Genomic DNA, 12,828 nt, shown 5'->3' on the forward strand with positions numbered 1-12,828 from the left:
ACTAGTAATTAGTAAAAAAATAAAAAATAGTTTGTACAGTACTAACAACTTTAAAAGTCAATATTTGCTTTGGCCACCTTTAATCTTCAGCACAGCCTTAACTCTCTTAGGTAAGCTTTCTTGTCATTTCTTTAAGTAGTCTTCAGATCATTTCTTTGTATTATGGCTGTGTTTTGTTCTGTTCTCTGTCAAACTGATCTCACGCTGCTTCAGTGATGTCAAGGTCCGGGCACTGGGGAGCCCAGGGCATGACTGATACTCTTCCATTGTGTGTTTTCTATCCAGGTATGTGTTTGCTGTGTTTGGGATCATTTTCATGCTGAAAAATAAAGCTGCAGGCAACCAGTTCCTTTCCAGATAGTATTGCATGTTGGATCAAAATCTGATGATACTTATCTATATTCATAATTCCAACAATATCAACATTTGACAAGATCCCCCAACAACCAACACTGGCTGAAATGTAGCCCTGGATCATGATAGAGCCTCTATGTTTGACAGATGGATGCTAACTATTGTACCACTTGCCTGACCTTCTCCATACATACAGTATTGACCCAAATTTCACATTTGAGTTCATCACTCCAGGAGGCCTGTTGCCAATGATTTTCAGCCTAGTTCTCATGTAATCTGGCATAACCTGACACAATAAATATACACTTTGGTATGTCACATTTTTTGTCTAATAGCTGAGAATCATTTTGGTGCAAGAATACAGTTTTATAGCTGTTTAACCGTTTTATCTTTGATGTTTTTTGTAGATTCAACTGAAGAAATGGGAACTAAATGTTTTTCGCAACATACTGGTGTAACAAAAGTATCTAAAGGTGCCGTTTAAAATGTGCACTTCACGAAACGTCTCTTATGTGTAGACACAACGGCAAACTCTAATGAAAAACTTAGTCTGGCTCCTTGGAAGTAAACTAAAAATAAATAAGAGTTGTCTCTGTTTCCAAGACTTTTGCACAATATTGAGTCATTTAGAATGCTGTCCTCTTATCACATTGCTAAACCTTACTAATGTGAAATAATACAAGAGCTGTCTGTTAATTTCCTGCCTTTATGTTGAGCAAAATCTGCTATTTTTAGAGGAAACGTTTTTTGATTGCTCTCCATGGTGCTGATCCTGGAACCCCCGGAGAGGCGGAAGCTCTCCAAGGTACCAACAGTCCGGCGAGAGTGTTTAACATGTGCCCCCTATAAAATCTGCAGTTGAATTCATTTTATCATAGTAATAGGCGCAGCTGTTACCGCCCGTACCATGTCACAATATAACAGGAATGAATATCAGAACAACGAGCTCTAATAATCAAGTAATGTAACGCTTCGGATTATACGTCCTGCCTTGCTTGCCGTAGGAAACGCGGAAAACAAAAAGAACTGAGGGCATGGTGTAGTCAGTTAGCCTGTTAGCCATTTTAGGCTATTTACTATTTACAAAATGTTTAGCAAAAAGTGATATTTTTTGTGTTGATACGGGAGAATGTGGCGGGGATGTGGCTGAATAATGGGAAACGTCTTTGGGAGAAAGAGTCGACCTTCTCGTGTAACGGAGCAGGACAAAGCCATTTTGGTGAGCTGATAGCGGTTATAGCATCCCCGTTATCGGGCTAGTGTTAGGGGTTGCACGGTCTTGTGCTGTGGTCACACGGCGAGATGAATTATTATCACCCGATGTGCTTACTGTTGGGTTTCTCTGCGACTCGTATCTCGTGAGAACTGTATTCCCCTCTTCCGTTTAGCACAGAATAGTCGTATTGGTTTCATAAAATATCTACTGAATGAGTACATCTATTTATAATATGCGACATCAGTTCATGGACCTCTTCCTTGTGTTTTTGTGTCTATTTCTTCGTTACTTTTTTAGTAGATAAAAAAAATATATTGAGTACTCCTGTTTAACTGCTGCTTAAGGCTAATATCTAATATCTAATCAGCCAATTACATGGTAGCAAAGGATGTAAAAGATGAAGCTGTCAGGCAGGAGGCGAAGAGAAAGACCACAATTATGGATATATGGAAGGAGAGCGGAAGAGGATGCAAGAGATCGTCTATGGAGGCAGATCTGCTGTTACATTCCTAAAGGCAGTTCTCTCAAAATGACCTGATGATGGCAGAGTTCATAAGCAAATGAGCAGACTCCTTTGAGCTGATGAGAAGATAACAGTAACTACTACTCATTACCACCAAGGTATGCAGAAAAACATGTCTTCTGCAAGTTTCAAACAACATCGCAAACCTTGAAGCAGGTGAGGTACAGCAGCTAAGAACAGGAAAATTAGGTTACAGTTCACATGAGCTCACCAAAATTGCACCATAGACACTGAGATAGTAGGGTCAGAATTTGTAAACGACATGAAAGCATTGATCCACCCTCCCCATCTTGTACCAAATAGGCAACATTTAAATGCTGCATCCTCCCTGAGTATTGTAGCTGACTATATCCATGACTCTAAGCACAGTCTATCCTTGTTCTCGTGGCTAGTTCCAGCAGAATAATGCGCCATGTCAAAAGCTCAGATCAACTCAAACTGTTTGTTTGATCGTGGCAATGAAGCCACTGTACTCAAATGGCCTTCACAGTCACCACTGTGATTTGGTGTAACGGGTGGTGCAGATCTGCTGCAACTGTGTGATGCTGTCATGTCAGTATGAACCAACATATTTATCTAACTCATGGCTAGGAAGGTGTACCCAATAAAATGGCAAGGAATGTGTATATTATATTGTTGTTGTTGTTGTTTTTTTAATTTTCTCTTTGGGGATTTTGTCCAGCAACTGAAGCAGCAGAGAGACAAGCTGAAGCAGTACCAAAAGAGAATCACCTTGCAGCTGGAGAAAGAGCGACGTCTAGCAAAGCAGCTGCTACAAGATGGCAAGAAGGAGTAAGCACAAGTCTTGATCTTACACAATATCTACCAGCATGTAGTTACACTACTGTGAATACTGGCAACAATGTAAACAAATGAGGTTTACTTAAATATGGATAATGCTACTTAAAATTTCCCAAGTTAATGACTCCTGCACAGAGTCCGTTTTCTCTTTTGTAATTCAATTTACTTTATTCGGCATGCAGCGGTACACACTGTATTCGTACTGTAAACAAAAGATATTGTTTGCTATATGATGCTTTGTGTTTTCATTTGTTATTGCAGAAAAGCGCTGTTGCTTCTTAAGAAAAAACGGTACCAGGATCAGTTACTAGAAAAGACCGAAAATCAGATTTCAAATCTCGAGCGCATGGTAAGTTTCATAGCATCAGTCCACCAGGCTTTGATATTCAGTGCCAAGGGAGAGTGGACCAGTTCAATTCTGCAGTATTTAACAGTTTCCAAAATAACTGTTAATAATATGATTGCTTAAATGCAAATTGGTCCAAAGTTGAGAAGTCCATTGTGGCCTTAAATTCATTTGTGATATAATACTGTTTTGTGATTACTTGTGATTTGTTACTATATTTCATGCTAATCCAAACCAAAAAATAGTGTAATTTAAAGTGTTTGTTTTAACTCAGTCTCTCTTTAATCACTATTTTATGAGAAAATAAAAGGGACAAATACTATTTGATTTGTTGCTTTGTTTATTTATATTTCATGTAACTATTTTTTACAATGTAATTGTTTGTTAAACAGGTTCAAGACATTGAGTTCATGCAAATTGAAATGAAAGTCATTGAGGGACTTAAAGTTGGCAACGACTGTCTGAAGAGCATGCACGAGGTAGTGCTTTCCATTGTTTTTCCTGTACTATGCATTTTCAAAATATTTTAATACCACCTTAAGATTTATAAACATGAGTGTATAATGTAACATTATGACAGATCATGTCAATAGAAGATGTGGAGAGAATCCTGGATGAGACACAGGAATCGACTGACTATCAAAGGGTAAAATGCCTTACTGATGTTTATCAAATATACCCCCAAAGAACTATCATTAATACCGGTACTGCATGTATGCCAAAAATCAGCTGAGTTTTGATTAAACTACATGTCCAATAGTAATTATTTCCTTCATATTGTAGTGTATGTTCTGGGATGATACATATCACTTTAAGAGAATTTTTAAATCAACGATTTAGTTTGTTTTTAATTTATTGCTTCATTTATGCACCTGTAGCAAATAGATGAAATGTTGGCTGGAGTCCTGACACAAGAGGATGAGGATGCTGTCTTAGCAGAGCTGGAAGCTATCACTCAGGTGGGTGTTACACTGCATTGTAAACCTTTGTTATTACTAAAAATATTTCCAAAGCATGCATGCTCTTTTGCTGTTATCGCCCCACTTCATCTAATAGTTACGCCCACCAAGGCTCCGAGCGTGACCGCAGCATTCAACTGCTGGCCACTGAGTGCTTCCACTTGAGCAATTATGTGGTTAAAGCTGTGATTCACGGTTGACTCATGCAGGGATATCACACCTAAACTGAACGTTGCCATTTAATCTTAAATCTATAGAAATCTGGTTTTTGAAGAGAAGAAAACTGTGTTGCAAACTTAGAAGAAGAATTTTTAAGCTAATTACAATATAAATGTAGCATAATAACACAGTGAATATGAAACAACTGTGGGTATGAATTTGGTTAATTCATTGTGATTAAAACCTCAGAAGATTATTCTTTTATGATGTAATTATTATCCTAAATTACACATTCACATGTCTGTCAAACTACATGCTGTAAATTACTATTTTTCACATTTGTACAAAGACTAGTTTTAAGAATCAGTTTGACACAATTATGCAAATAAAATTGTAGCGCAGTAGATATTATTGTATTTGAAGCTGAATTAAATGTGTTTCTTCTTAAAGACAATTTTTAAATGCATACAAAAATATCCTCCCACACTGCTAGACCTCACTATTGTACAATGAAATCAGTTATACAAACCCAAATACTGCATGAATTACACCAGTGCAAATTTCTCTGTAGATTATCTTTACAAACAGGAAACAAACAAAAAACAACTCCTGAATAGAAAGCTCATTATAAAGATTAACAAGTTGTTTTAAGATGAAAAAAGAAAAATTACCTGAAGCAACAAGAAGCAGAAATTGATTTTAGAAAAAAAAAAAAGAGGAATATTATTTTATTTTGAAGGAGCTATAGTGTTTTGGAAACTGTGAAGTACGGTGTAAATGCAAAAAAACAAACAAACCTAAAGAGGTAATGCATGGAAACAACATGAGACCTCCCAGAAAATGTCTGTAAGAGGGGCAATTAAAATGAATATATCTGAAAATCAATAGAATCATCTGGGGAAAAAACAACATCATTTATTGAGCAAAGAAAACTATTTTTTGCAGTTTTACCTCTGAACACCACCACAGTGGATTTTTAAAAGATTTTTAGAAGGTTTAATATGAGGCCAAAAGAAATATCGGTGAAACTGAGAAAGGCCATCAGGCTAAAAGAACACAATAAATCTATCAGACATACGAAAAGGAGACAATGTTATGCCATGTAGGGGTGTCAGTGGATCTGGGCCACTAGTGTTAATTGATGATGTGCCTGCTGATTGAAGTAGTAGGAATATTTCTGAAGTGTACAGCGCTGTACTCTCTGCTCAGATGCAGGCATATACTGCAAAACTAACTGCAGCACATAGATAATGACTCGAGCATATATGTCCAAGCTTACTACAAAAGCAGCACAAGAGTTTCTCAAGGCAAAGAAATGAGATATCCTTCAATGGCCAAACGTGTGACCTGATCCCACCACAACATAGCTTTACAGTTACTAAATGCAAACCTGGATGCAGAACATGCCACAGCAGAGGATCTAAAGGAAAGAAACAAAGCATTTTGTTGATGTCCGTGGGTTCTAGACTTCAGGCAGTCTTTTGCTGCAATGGCTTTTTAGACAAGTATTAGAAACAGTCCTTATATTTAAAATTATGTTGGTTTATGTGACTAATTTTGAGTCTAGGAAAATGGAGGTTTGTGCATAAAAATGGATGTAATTCCTAGTTAATGGCATACTGTTTGCTGTACTTCAATCACAAATTGATTTCTAAAAAAATCTAAAATCCCTTGTTCTGGTGTGCCGAGCCAAAATGTCAAAAACTGTCTTTGTCCAATATATTATGCACCTAAACTAAAATTAAAATAAAATCGTTGTGCAACTTTCTGTAGTACTGCTTTGATAATGAGTCCACAAATTTTTCAGCTTTTCAGGAACTAAATATGTCAGCTGGCTTTCGTAATCTCTCTTTCTGAAACAGGAAGAAGACGTAGCACTTCCAGAGGTCCCCAGTGAACCAGTACCAGAGGTGTCAGAAGCAGCTAAAGCAGAGCCAGGTACATCTAATCTTTCACTCAACAAATCATTCCTTAAACAACCATAAATTAGTGTTTGACGTCACACTATTTTATTTTGATTTTGTGTTTTCTAGAGAGGCGAGAAGCAAAGAACAAGCCAGACAGAGAGCTGTTGGCAGCCTAGTAGACTGAATGTGTGGTCTGTATCCAGTGTTAAGCTGCATAAAGAGGTGGATTTCTTTTTTTCTGGGATTTGGTATGTGAACACGGGACCTGCACACATCAGTGCATCTTCACACAATTTACAGCATCAGCACTGTCTGTACTTGGTTCACCGCTCCACTTAAGTCATGCATAAAGTGAAATATTCTATTTCTCTGTGTCTGATTTGGTTAGGAAGAGAAGTGTTGCATTGTAGCTGTTATTGTAGAATAACAGGAGTTTTTAGATGTCTTACACATTATTTACAGCTTTACATATTAAATTGAGCTGTGGGAACAAACGCTGTCCTGTCTTTATTTGTCCACAACTGATTATTTTTTGTCTTTCTTGTAATTTTCATAAAATGAAAAATTAATAAAAATAATAAATACCAGTGAAAATATGCACCATACTTTCTCCAGAAGGGGGCACTCCTCACTTGTATTTTTCTACACCGCACTCCACATAACAGGTGTCTTCATTTAGAGTGCCCTTAGTGTGTACTTGTTGAAAGAAAATCAAAATCTCATGTTGCTAATATGTGGGTGATGTTTAGACAAGGAAGAAAATATAGTATTTACAATCTGACACTAAGCAGCAATTAGACACTAATTAGCATGTACAATGCAGCTAACACAAATTATCCTATGAGGAAAAACAGCACCTATGGTGTAACAGGTACAGTGCGACTTCCCTAAAGCCTCATGTAATAGTAGGCATACTTGAGGCAGATTTACATGGTGTATAATGGCTTTAATCGGAGGAATATGGCTTATTCACCACAATGAGACTCTATCATTTATTACTGATTACTGGTGCGCATGGAGATAAACTGGCAGGATGATCCCACTACTTTAACCAGCTGTCCATGCTTAGTCACATATGTTTATAGGTTAAGGTATATGCTAGGTCCTATTGTGCATAACTCTACCAAGCTTATCATTGTAAACACTGGAGCGATATGAATAGACAAACATACATATTTTAAAATACATGGAATTTGTGGCTACGAGAACGAATTTGCCTCAAATATTTTGTAATGGTAGAGATTTAGGGGGCGGGCTCTAAATCTGCATTTTGACAAGATGGTGCTGCGTTCTATTACCGTGGGAAATAATGATTTTAACCGTTTAGTATAACAAAAACACGTCGCGCAACGTAGTAGAAATTTCGTTATGTGACTTTCATTGCCATATAACGTAGGCTACCATGACAGCCTTTAATAATTGGTTTGGGTTTTTAAAATTTATACTTTTGGGGGATAAAAGCCCTCCCTTCATATTTTCTCATTCTTGTTTACCCCTAATCTATACGTCCGAATGTATTCGATTTTACTTTTAAACTTGTGAACAAAAGCTGGAAAATGTTATACTATGTTGTACTTCTTTTGTTTAAATCTTCGCATCGCACACAGTGTTTAAGAGATTGCGAAAAAAAATAAAATAAAATAAAGGAAGCCCAACAAAAATCAGAACTTCCGAGTAGACCGTAAAGGCAGCATCGGACTGTCAGCTGTGGAGAGAGAAGGTGTGTTTAGTTAGTGGGTTTCGGGAGCGCAGAGCCACTCGGTCTCTTATCTCGCCTGTTGTTAGCTCGCACTCGTGCATTTACCCGTCTCTCCCCTGTTTTTTTTTTTTTCTTTTCCCCTTTCTCTCCGCGGATACACGTTTAAAGTAAAAAAACAACGTTTATGGTCCTGGCTGAAGATTTCACCATGTCTCGCACAGACGAGGTTCACCGTTTGACGGAAAATGTCTACAAGGTAAGGTTCAACTAATTAATAAAGTTCGGAGGTATATACGAGCATGTAATTTTAGCCGCAAAGTAAACACTGCAGCGGCAAAATGAATTTGATCTTTGTATAGTTTTGGTCAAGATGCATTCAAAATCCATTTTTTTAAATCATCGATGATCCCTTAAGGGAGAGGCGCCGAAACTCAGCAGGTTACTATTATTATTATTTTTTATTTTTCACTTGATCAAAAATAATGTATTTTCCGCCTCCCTGTACTTTTGCGTTCCACCACAACTTAAGGCAACACCTTTCCATCAAAACTGCAAAATCAAAGTCACTCACTCTTGCTATTCCTGCTCCTTGGCCTGTTGCATGAGTAGCCTACACCTATAGTGGTCTGCTTGAAGGTAGTGTGAGCTGTTCGTTGGTTAACTACTGGCTATTGAGCACAGCCTGCTGAAACATTAACATATTGCATTCCAGAAGTCGGTGCTCGAGTGGCACAAAAGCCTAAGCATCCTGTTGCAACAAGTAAATATTTGCCTCTTCAAACCTGTTCTTCTTAAAACTCCATGTGAACTGCGTTTGATTGCAAAGCCTCAATTCTGGGAAAGACACATTCTAGGTAAAAAATGAATGGAAGCGATTGCACCATCTAAGCCCACCATTTATTTTTTAGCTTTTTTCATGTCTCAGTATTTTTAATGCAAAACTTGTCTTCAAATTCTTTTTGTAGAAACAGCAATGGGTTGGATTTACAGCTGTATACTAAAGAAGAGCACCTAATGACAGAATAATAAGGAAATTTGCCATTTATCATCTACCAGTGCTTTCCCCTGTTGGTGTATACATGGCTGGAATGCTCATTTGATTATAGAAGTGGTTGATGAATAACTTAAAAGAGCTAATGCCCTAATCATGCGCTTGTTTTCGTGCTGATTGCTTTATAATTTATTAAACCTCACTGCAGGCTTTGTTTAACAACCTTTGCCATGGTTTAGAGTTGCAGCCAGTAATGGAATGTCAACATAATCTCACCGTATGATGGCTTGCTCCTGTCTCTGCTCTGTAATATTCTTGGGTTTCCTTAATGACTTAGGCCTGCTTGAGGTGGTCTCTATCTTATATCTGAATATATATCTAGGTATTGATACGTGTAATAACCTAAATATACTCTATTGCTAGCTGTTTCCATGCAAAGCATAAGCCAGCAGAAGTTTTGCGAAACCCATGAATGAGTCAAGACGAGCTGTTCTGATACCTATAGGGAATTGAGGTATCAGAAATGAGCAGACATCTAGGGGTTCTTAGAGCCATAAATTGAAGTAAATGTTCCCAGCACTGGTTCCAAGTTTACCTTAATGCCCTTTATCATATGGGGTTTATACAAGTGCTTATTTCCTGCAAATGTTGGTAAATCAGTCCCTCCATAAAAGGGTGAAGAAAGGAATGCTCCAGATTCCCGAGTTCTTTGGGGAGAACAGACCCCTCTGCAGATTTAGGTGCTCATTCAAGTAAAAGCCCAGCAGTGAGTCTCTGTCTCTGGGGTGAAAACACCCTGTCAAAGCCCTGACAGTCCAACACTGATGGGCAGTAGAGTGGAGAAAGAGAGTCCCACTTCCAACACTGGGGAACTGACCCAGTGGCAAAAGCCAGGAGGTCAGAGAGTGAGTGTTATCTATAGTCACTGCTTCTTTGGCACTTTGTCATGCTTTTTTTCACCAAACCTTGCAGCATAAAAGCAAGTTTCGTACTGTTTCTTTAATATTTCAAGAGTTCAGTGTGACCCATATCTCAGTGAGGGGAGAAACACGAGTCTTTTACTGTATACTGCATGTTGTTAATGCACTAGAGCTGCAATGATGAACTGAGTTAACAGTCAGAAATTATTCCACAAGTATCTGTGTTATTGTGTGTTATTGTCTTTATTCTGGTCATCCTTGAAACACAACTCTAGATATTGTCTGCCTCTCTACAAGATGATTAAGACTAGCTTTGGGTGTATGTTAACAGACACTTTTGCATGTTTTTAAGACATTATTATTTGATCCCGTCCTATGACCTTTAATTTTCACAAAGAAATGCAGTTTCAAATTTTTATAGTAGTTTAATTTTTGTGAGAAACAGAATATCATCCAAAAATCCAGGAAAAAAGCAAGTATTTGATCCAATGCAACCCACCAAGAATTATGTCTCCTAATATACAGATAGCTATGTGCTATTTTTGTGGTACACGGATTACAATTAATCGATAAATGATCTAAACTTTTTATGAGTATAAAGCTGACCTGTCCTCTGAATCAGCTTCTTCCAGTCCAACATCTCTGCCAGCATGGGCAAGAGCAAAGAGCTCTCAAAGGATATTAAGAACAAGACTGTAAACCTGCACAAGGCTGCAACGGTCTAAAAGACCATCAACAAGAAGCTTGGTGAGAAGGTGACAAGTTTTGCTGTGACTGTTTGGAAATGTAAGAAATATAAAATGACCGTCAATTGCCCTCAGTCTGAAGATCTTGCCTCACAAGGTGAGGAGGATCCTGAGAAAGCCGGCAGACACAGAAGGCAGTCGGGACCACAATCGCCAAGAACACCACTGGAAATACATTATGCCTAGTGGACTAATATTTGCAGCACCCATAAGGTCTCCCAGCTCAAGAAGGCACATGTTTAGGACCATTTTAAGTTTCAAGTGAACATCTGAATGATTCAGAGAAGGCTTGGAAGAAAGTGCTGTGTATGACCCAGAGAACACCAACTTCAAGGAGGTGGAAACATTATGCTTTGGGGCTGTTGCTTCGTGGCTGGGTCTTCCAGCATGACAACAATCGAAACACACTGCCAAGGCAACAAAGGAGTGGCTTGCTTAGAAGCACATCATAATCATGGACTGGCCTAGCAAGTTACGAGACTTCAGTCCTCCTCAGTAGAAAATCTTTGAAGAACCTTAAGATTTAGAGAGTTTCTATAAAGAGGAGTGGGCCAAAATCCATCCTGAAACATGTGAAAACCCAGTGACCACCAAGTGCTACGTCATATGTTGCTTGGAGCTCAAATGCTTATTCCACTAAATGACAGAGAAGTCAGTTTATAGCATTTATTTAATTTAATGTGGGGGTTTTTTTCTAGATTTTTGCTTGGTATTCTGTGTCTCCCCATTTAAAGGAAACTGCTATGAAAATTAGAGACTTATCTTTTCTTGAAAGTGAGCAAACTTCTTAATTCAGCAGGGGGTCAAATAATTATTCCATTGACTGTATATGTGGCACAATCATTGTTTAATCAAGACAAAAAAATTGAGCTGGATCAGTTATAAAAATGTTATTAACCGTAGTTTACACTCAAAATAATGCAGTAATCAGCATGTTTCAGCACTTGAATCTACTGTTATGAGTTAAGATGCAAAATTACACATTGTCTGAGGCTGAAATGCAGACTGTCATCTTTAATTTCAGGGGAGTTTCAGCCAAACTGATGAAACAGTACAAGTCATGGCTTCTGTTACAGGATTAGATTAAAATGATAGAAAATGGATGCCTGAAAGTGCACAGAGGTAAATGGAAACTTCATCCACCGTATCATCACTGGCTTGGAAAGAAATACATAGTGATTGAATATTTCTTTGTGTTTTGCTGAGTAAGAGTCAAACTTGGAATCTCAAGTTGTTGTTTTTCATGTTAGACTTTTTTTGTGCTAATTGCCTGTGGTGATTGAACATGAATAGTTTTGTGCACCTCCAAGCGATAAACACAAAAATAATTGCTTTAACTTCCAAAACCTTGTAACCCTGCTTATCTCTCTGGTCTGTACATATCAGACAGCAGACAATAGTTGTTTGTCTGATTTGCAAGCAAAAAACTCCTGAGGAAGAGAAAATGTTTAAAAAAAAAATGCAGAGACTGTAAAGTCATTGTAGTCAGCAGCTGGGCAGATACCGAGTAATCACTAGGGAGGTGAGGGGGGTAACTGCGCTGCTGTGAGTCATGTTAGCCCAGTTGAGAGTGTGTGTTTAACAGGGCTGGAACTGTAGGCATGGTGAGAGCAAGAGTGGGGATTCTGCATCTCACTCTGAGTATTGTTCCTTCAGCAAAGGGCAGAGACACTCCTTACTTTCCAGAGATGACTTTATCTTAATCAACAAGGGAGTCAACTCTGTAAACCCAGCAATCCCTGCATGATCCTCCATGACTCACTTCAATTCTCCTCCCTCACGTAGACTGGCAGTTCCAGACGAGGTGACTGGTATATAGTCATTCCTGTGCTGACACAGGGAGACAGATACTTAAGACTGACACTCAGCGCTTGCATGTTTGAGAACGTCTGTGTCTGCACCGCTGTCATCTCCACCAGCTGGTCATGCCACCGGCTGCCTGTGAAAGGTGGTGGCCTAGATCAAGCCTCTTAGCATGCCGCTGGATCAAGTCTCAGACTGACCTGGCTCGGGAGGAGGGGAGGACAAGATGAAGTGAATAAACAGATTAGAGCAAGCCTGAATGCAGCTTCGAAAGAACAGAGCTGTGTACTAAGCCAGTCAATAGTGCAACCTCTTAATTGCTAACATTATATGCTGCTCTCCTGAAGAATAAATAACATGGACGTTTACATCAAAGCTAAACGCCCCGTGGAAGAATGTAACTT

General features: G+C 38.5%; 2 protein-coding genes across 6 annotated transcripts in view; both read left to right on the plus strand.

Moving 5' to 3' along the window:
• The first annotated feature begins 1,254 nt into the window (after positions 1-1,254).
• Positions 1,255-8,095, plus strand: LOC102300456 (charged multivesicular body protein 6-A). The gene is made up of 8 exons (XM_005940332.3): positions 1,255-1,573; positions 2,776-2,885; positions 3,156-3,243; positions 3,633-3,719; positions 3,821-3,886; positions 4,119-4,199; positions 6,221-6,296; positions 6,392-8,095. Exons 1-8 carry the CDS (start codon positions 1,508-1,510, stop codon positions 6,439-6,441), a joined length of 624 nt encoding a protein of 207 aa, XP_005940394.1. The 5' UTR covers positions 1,255-1,507; the 3' UTR covers positions 6,442-8,095.
• The window catches only part of baiap2a (BAR/IMD domain containing adaptor protein 2a), a 50,894-nt gene continuing 46,072 nt past the window's right edge, over positions 8,007-12,828 (plus strand). For 4 of the 5 annotated variants that reach the window (XM_005940335.3, XM_005940333.3, XM_005940334.3 and 1 more), the window contains exon 1: positions 8,007-8,220. In XM_005940335.3, the coding sequence (XP_005940397.1) occupies positions 8,149-8,220 (72 nt within the window). In that variant the 5' untranslated portion in view covers positions 8,007-8,148. The remainder of the gene's footprint in view (positions 8,221-12,828) is intronic. The other variant, XM_005940337.3, reaches the window with a different exon arrangement.

This window comes from Haplochromis burtoni, unplaced genomic scaffold (genome assembly GCF_018398535.1).
Source record: "Haplochromis burtoni strain Fernald_Lab_line unplaced genomic scaffold, NCSU_Asbu1 Contig_290, whole genome shotgun sequence".
In the NCBI taxonomy this organism is placed as follows: Eukaryota; Metazoa; Chordata; class Actinopteri; order Cichliformes; family Cichlidae; genus Haplochromis; species Haplochromis burtoni.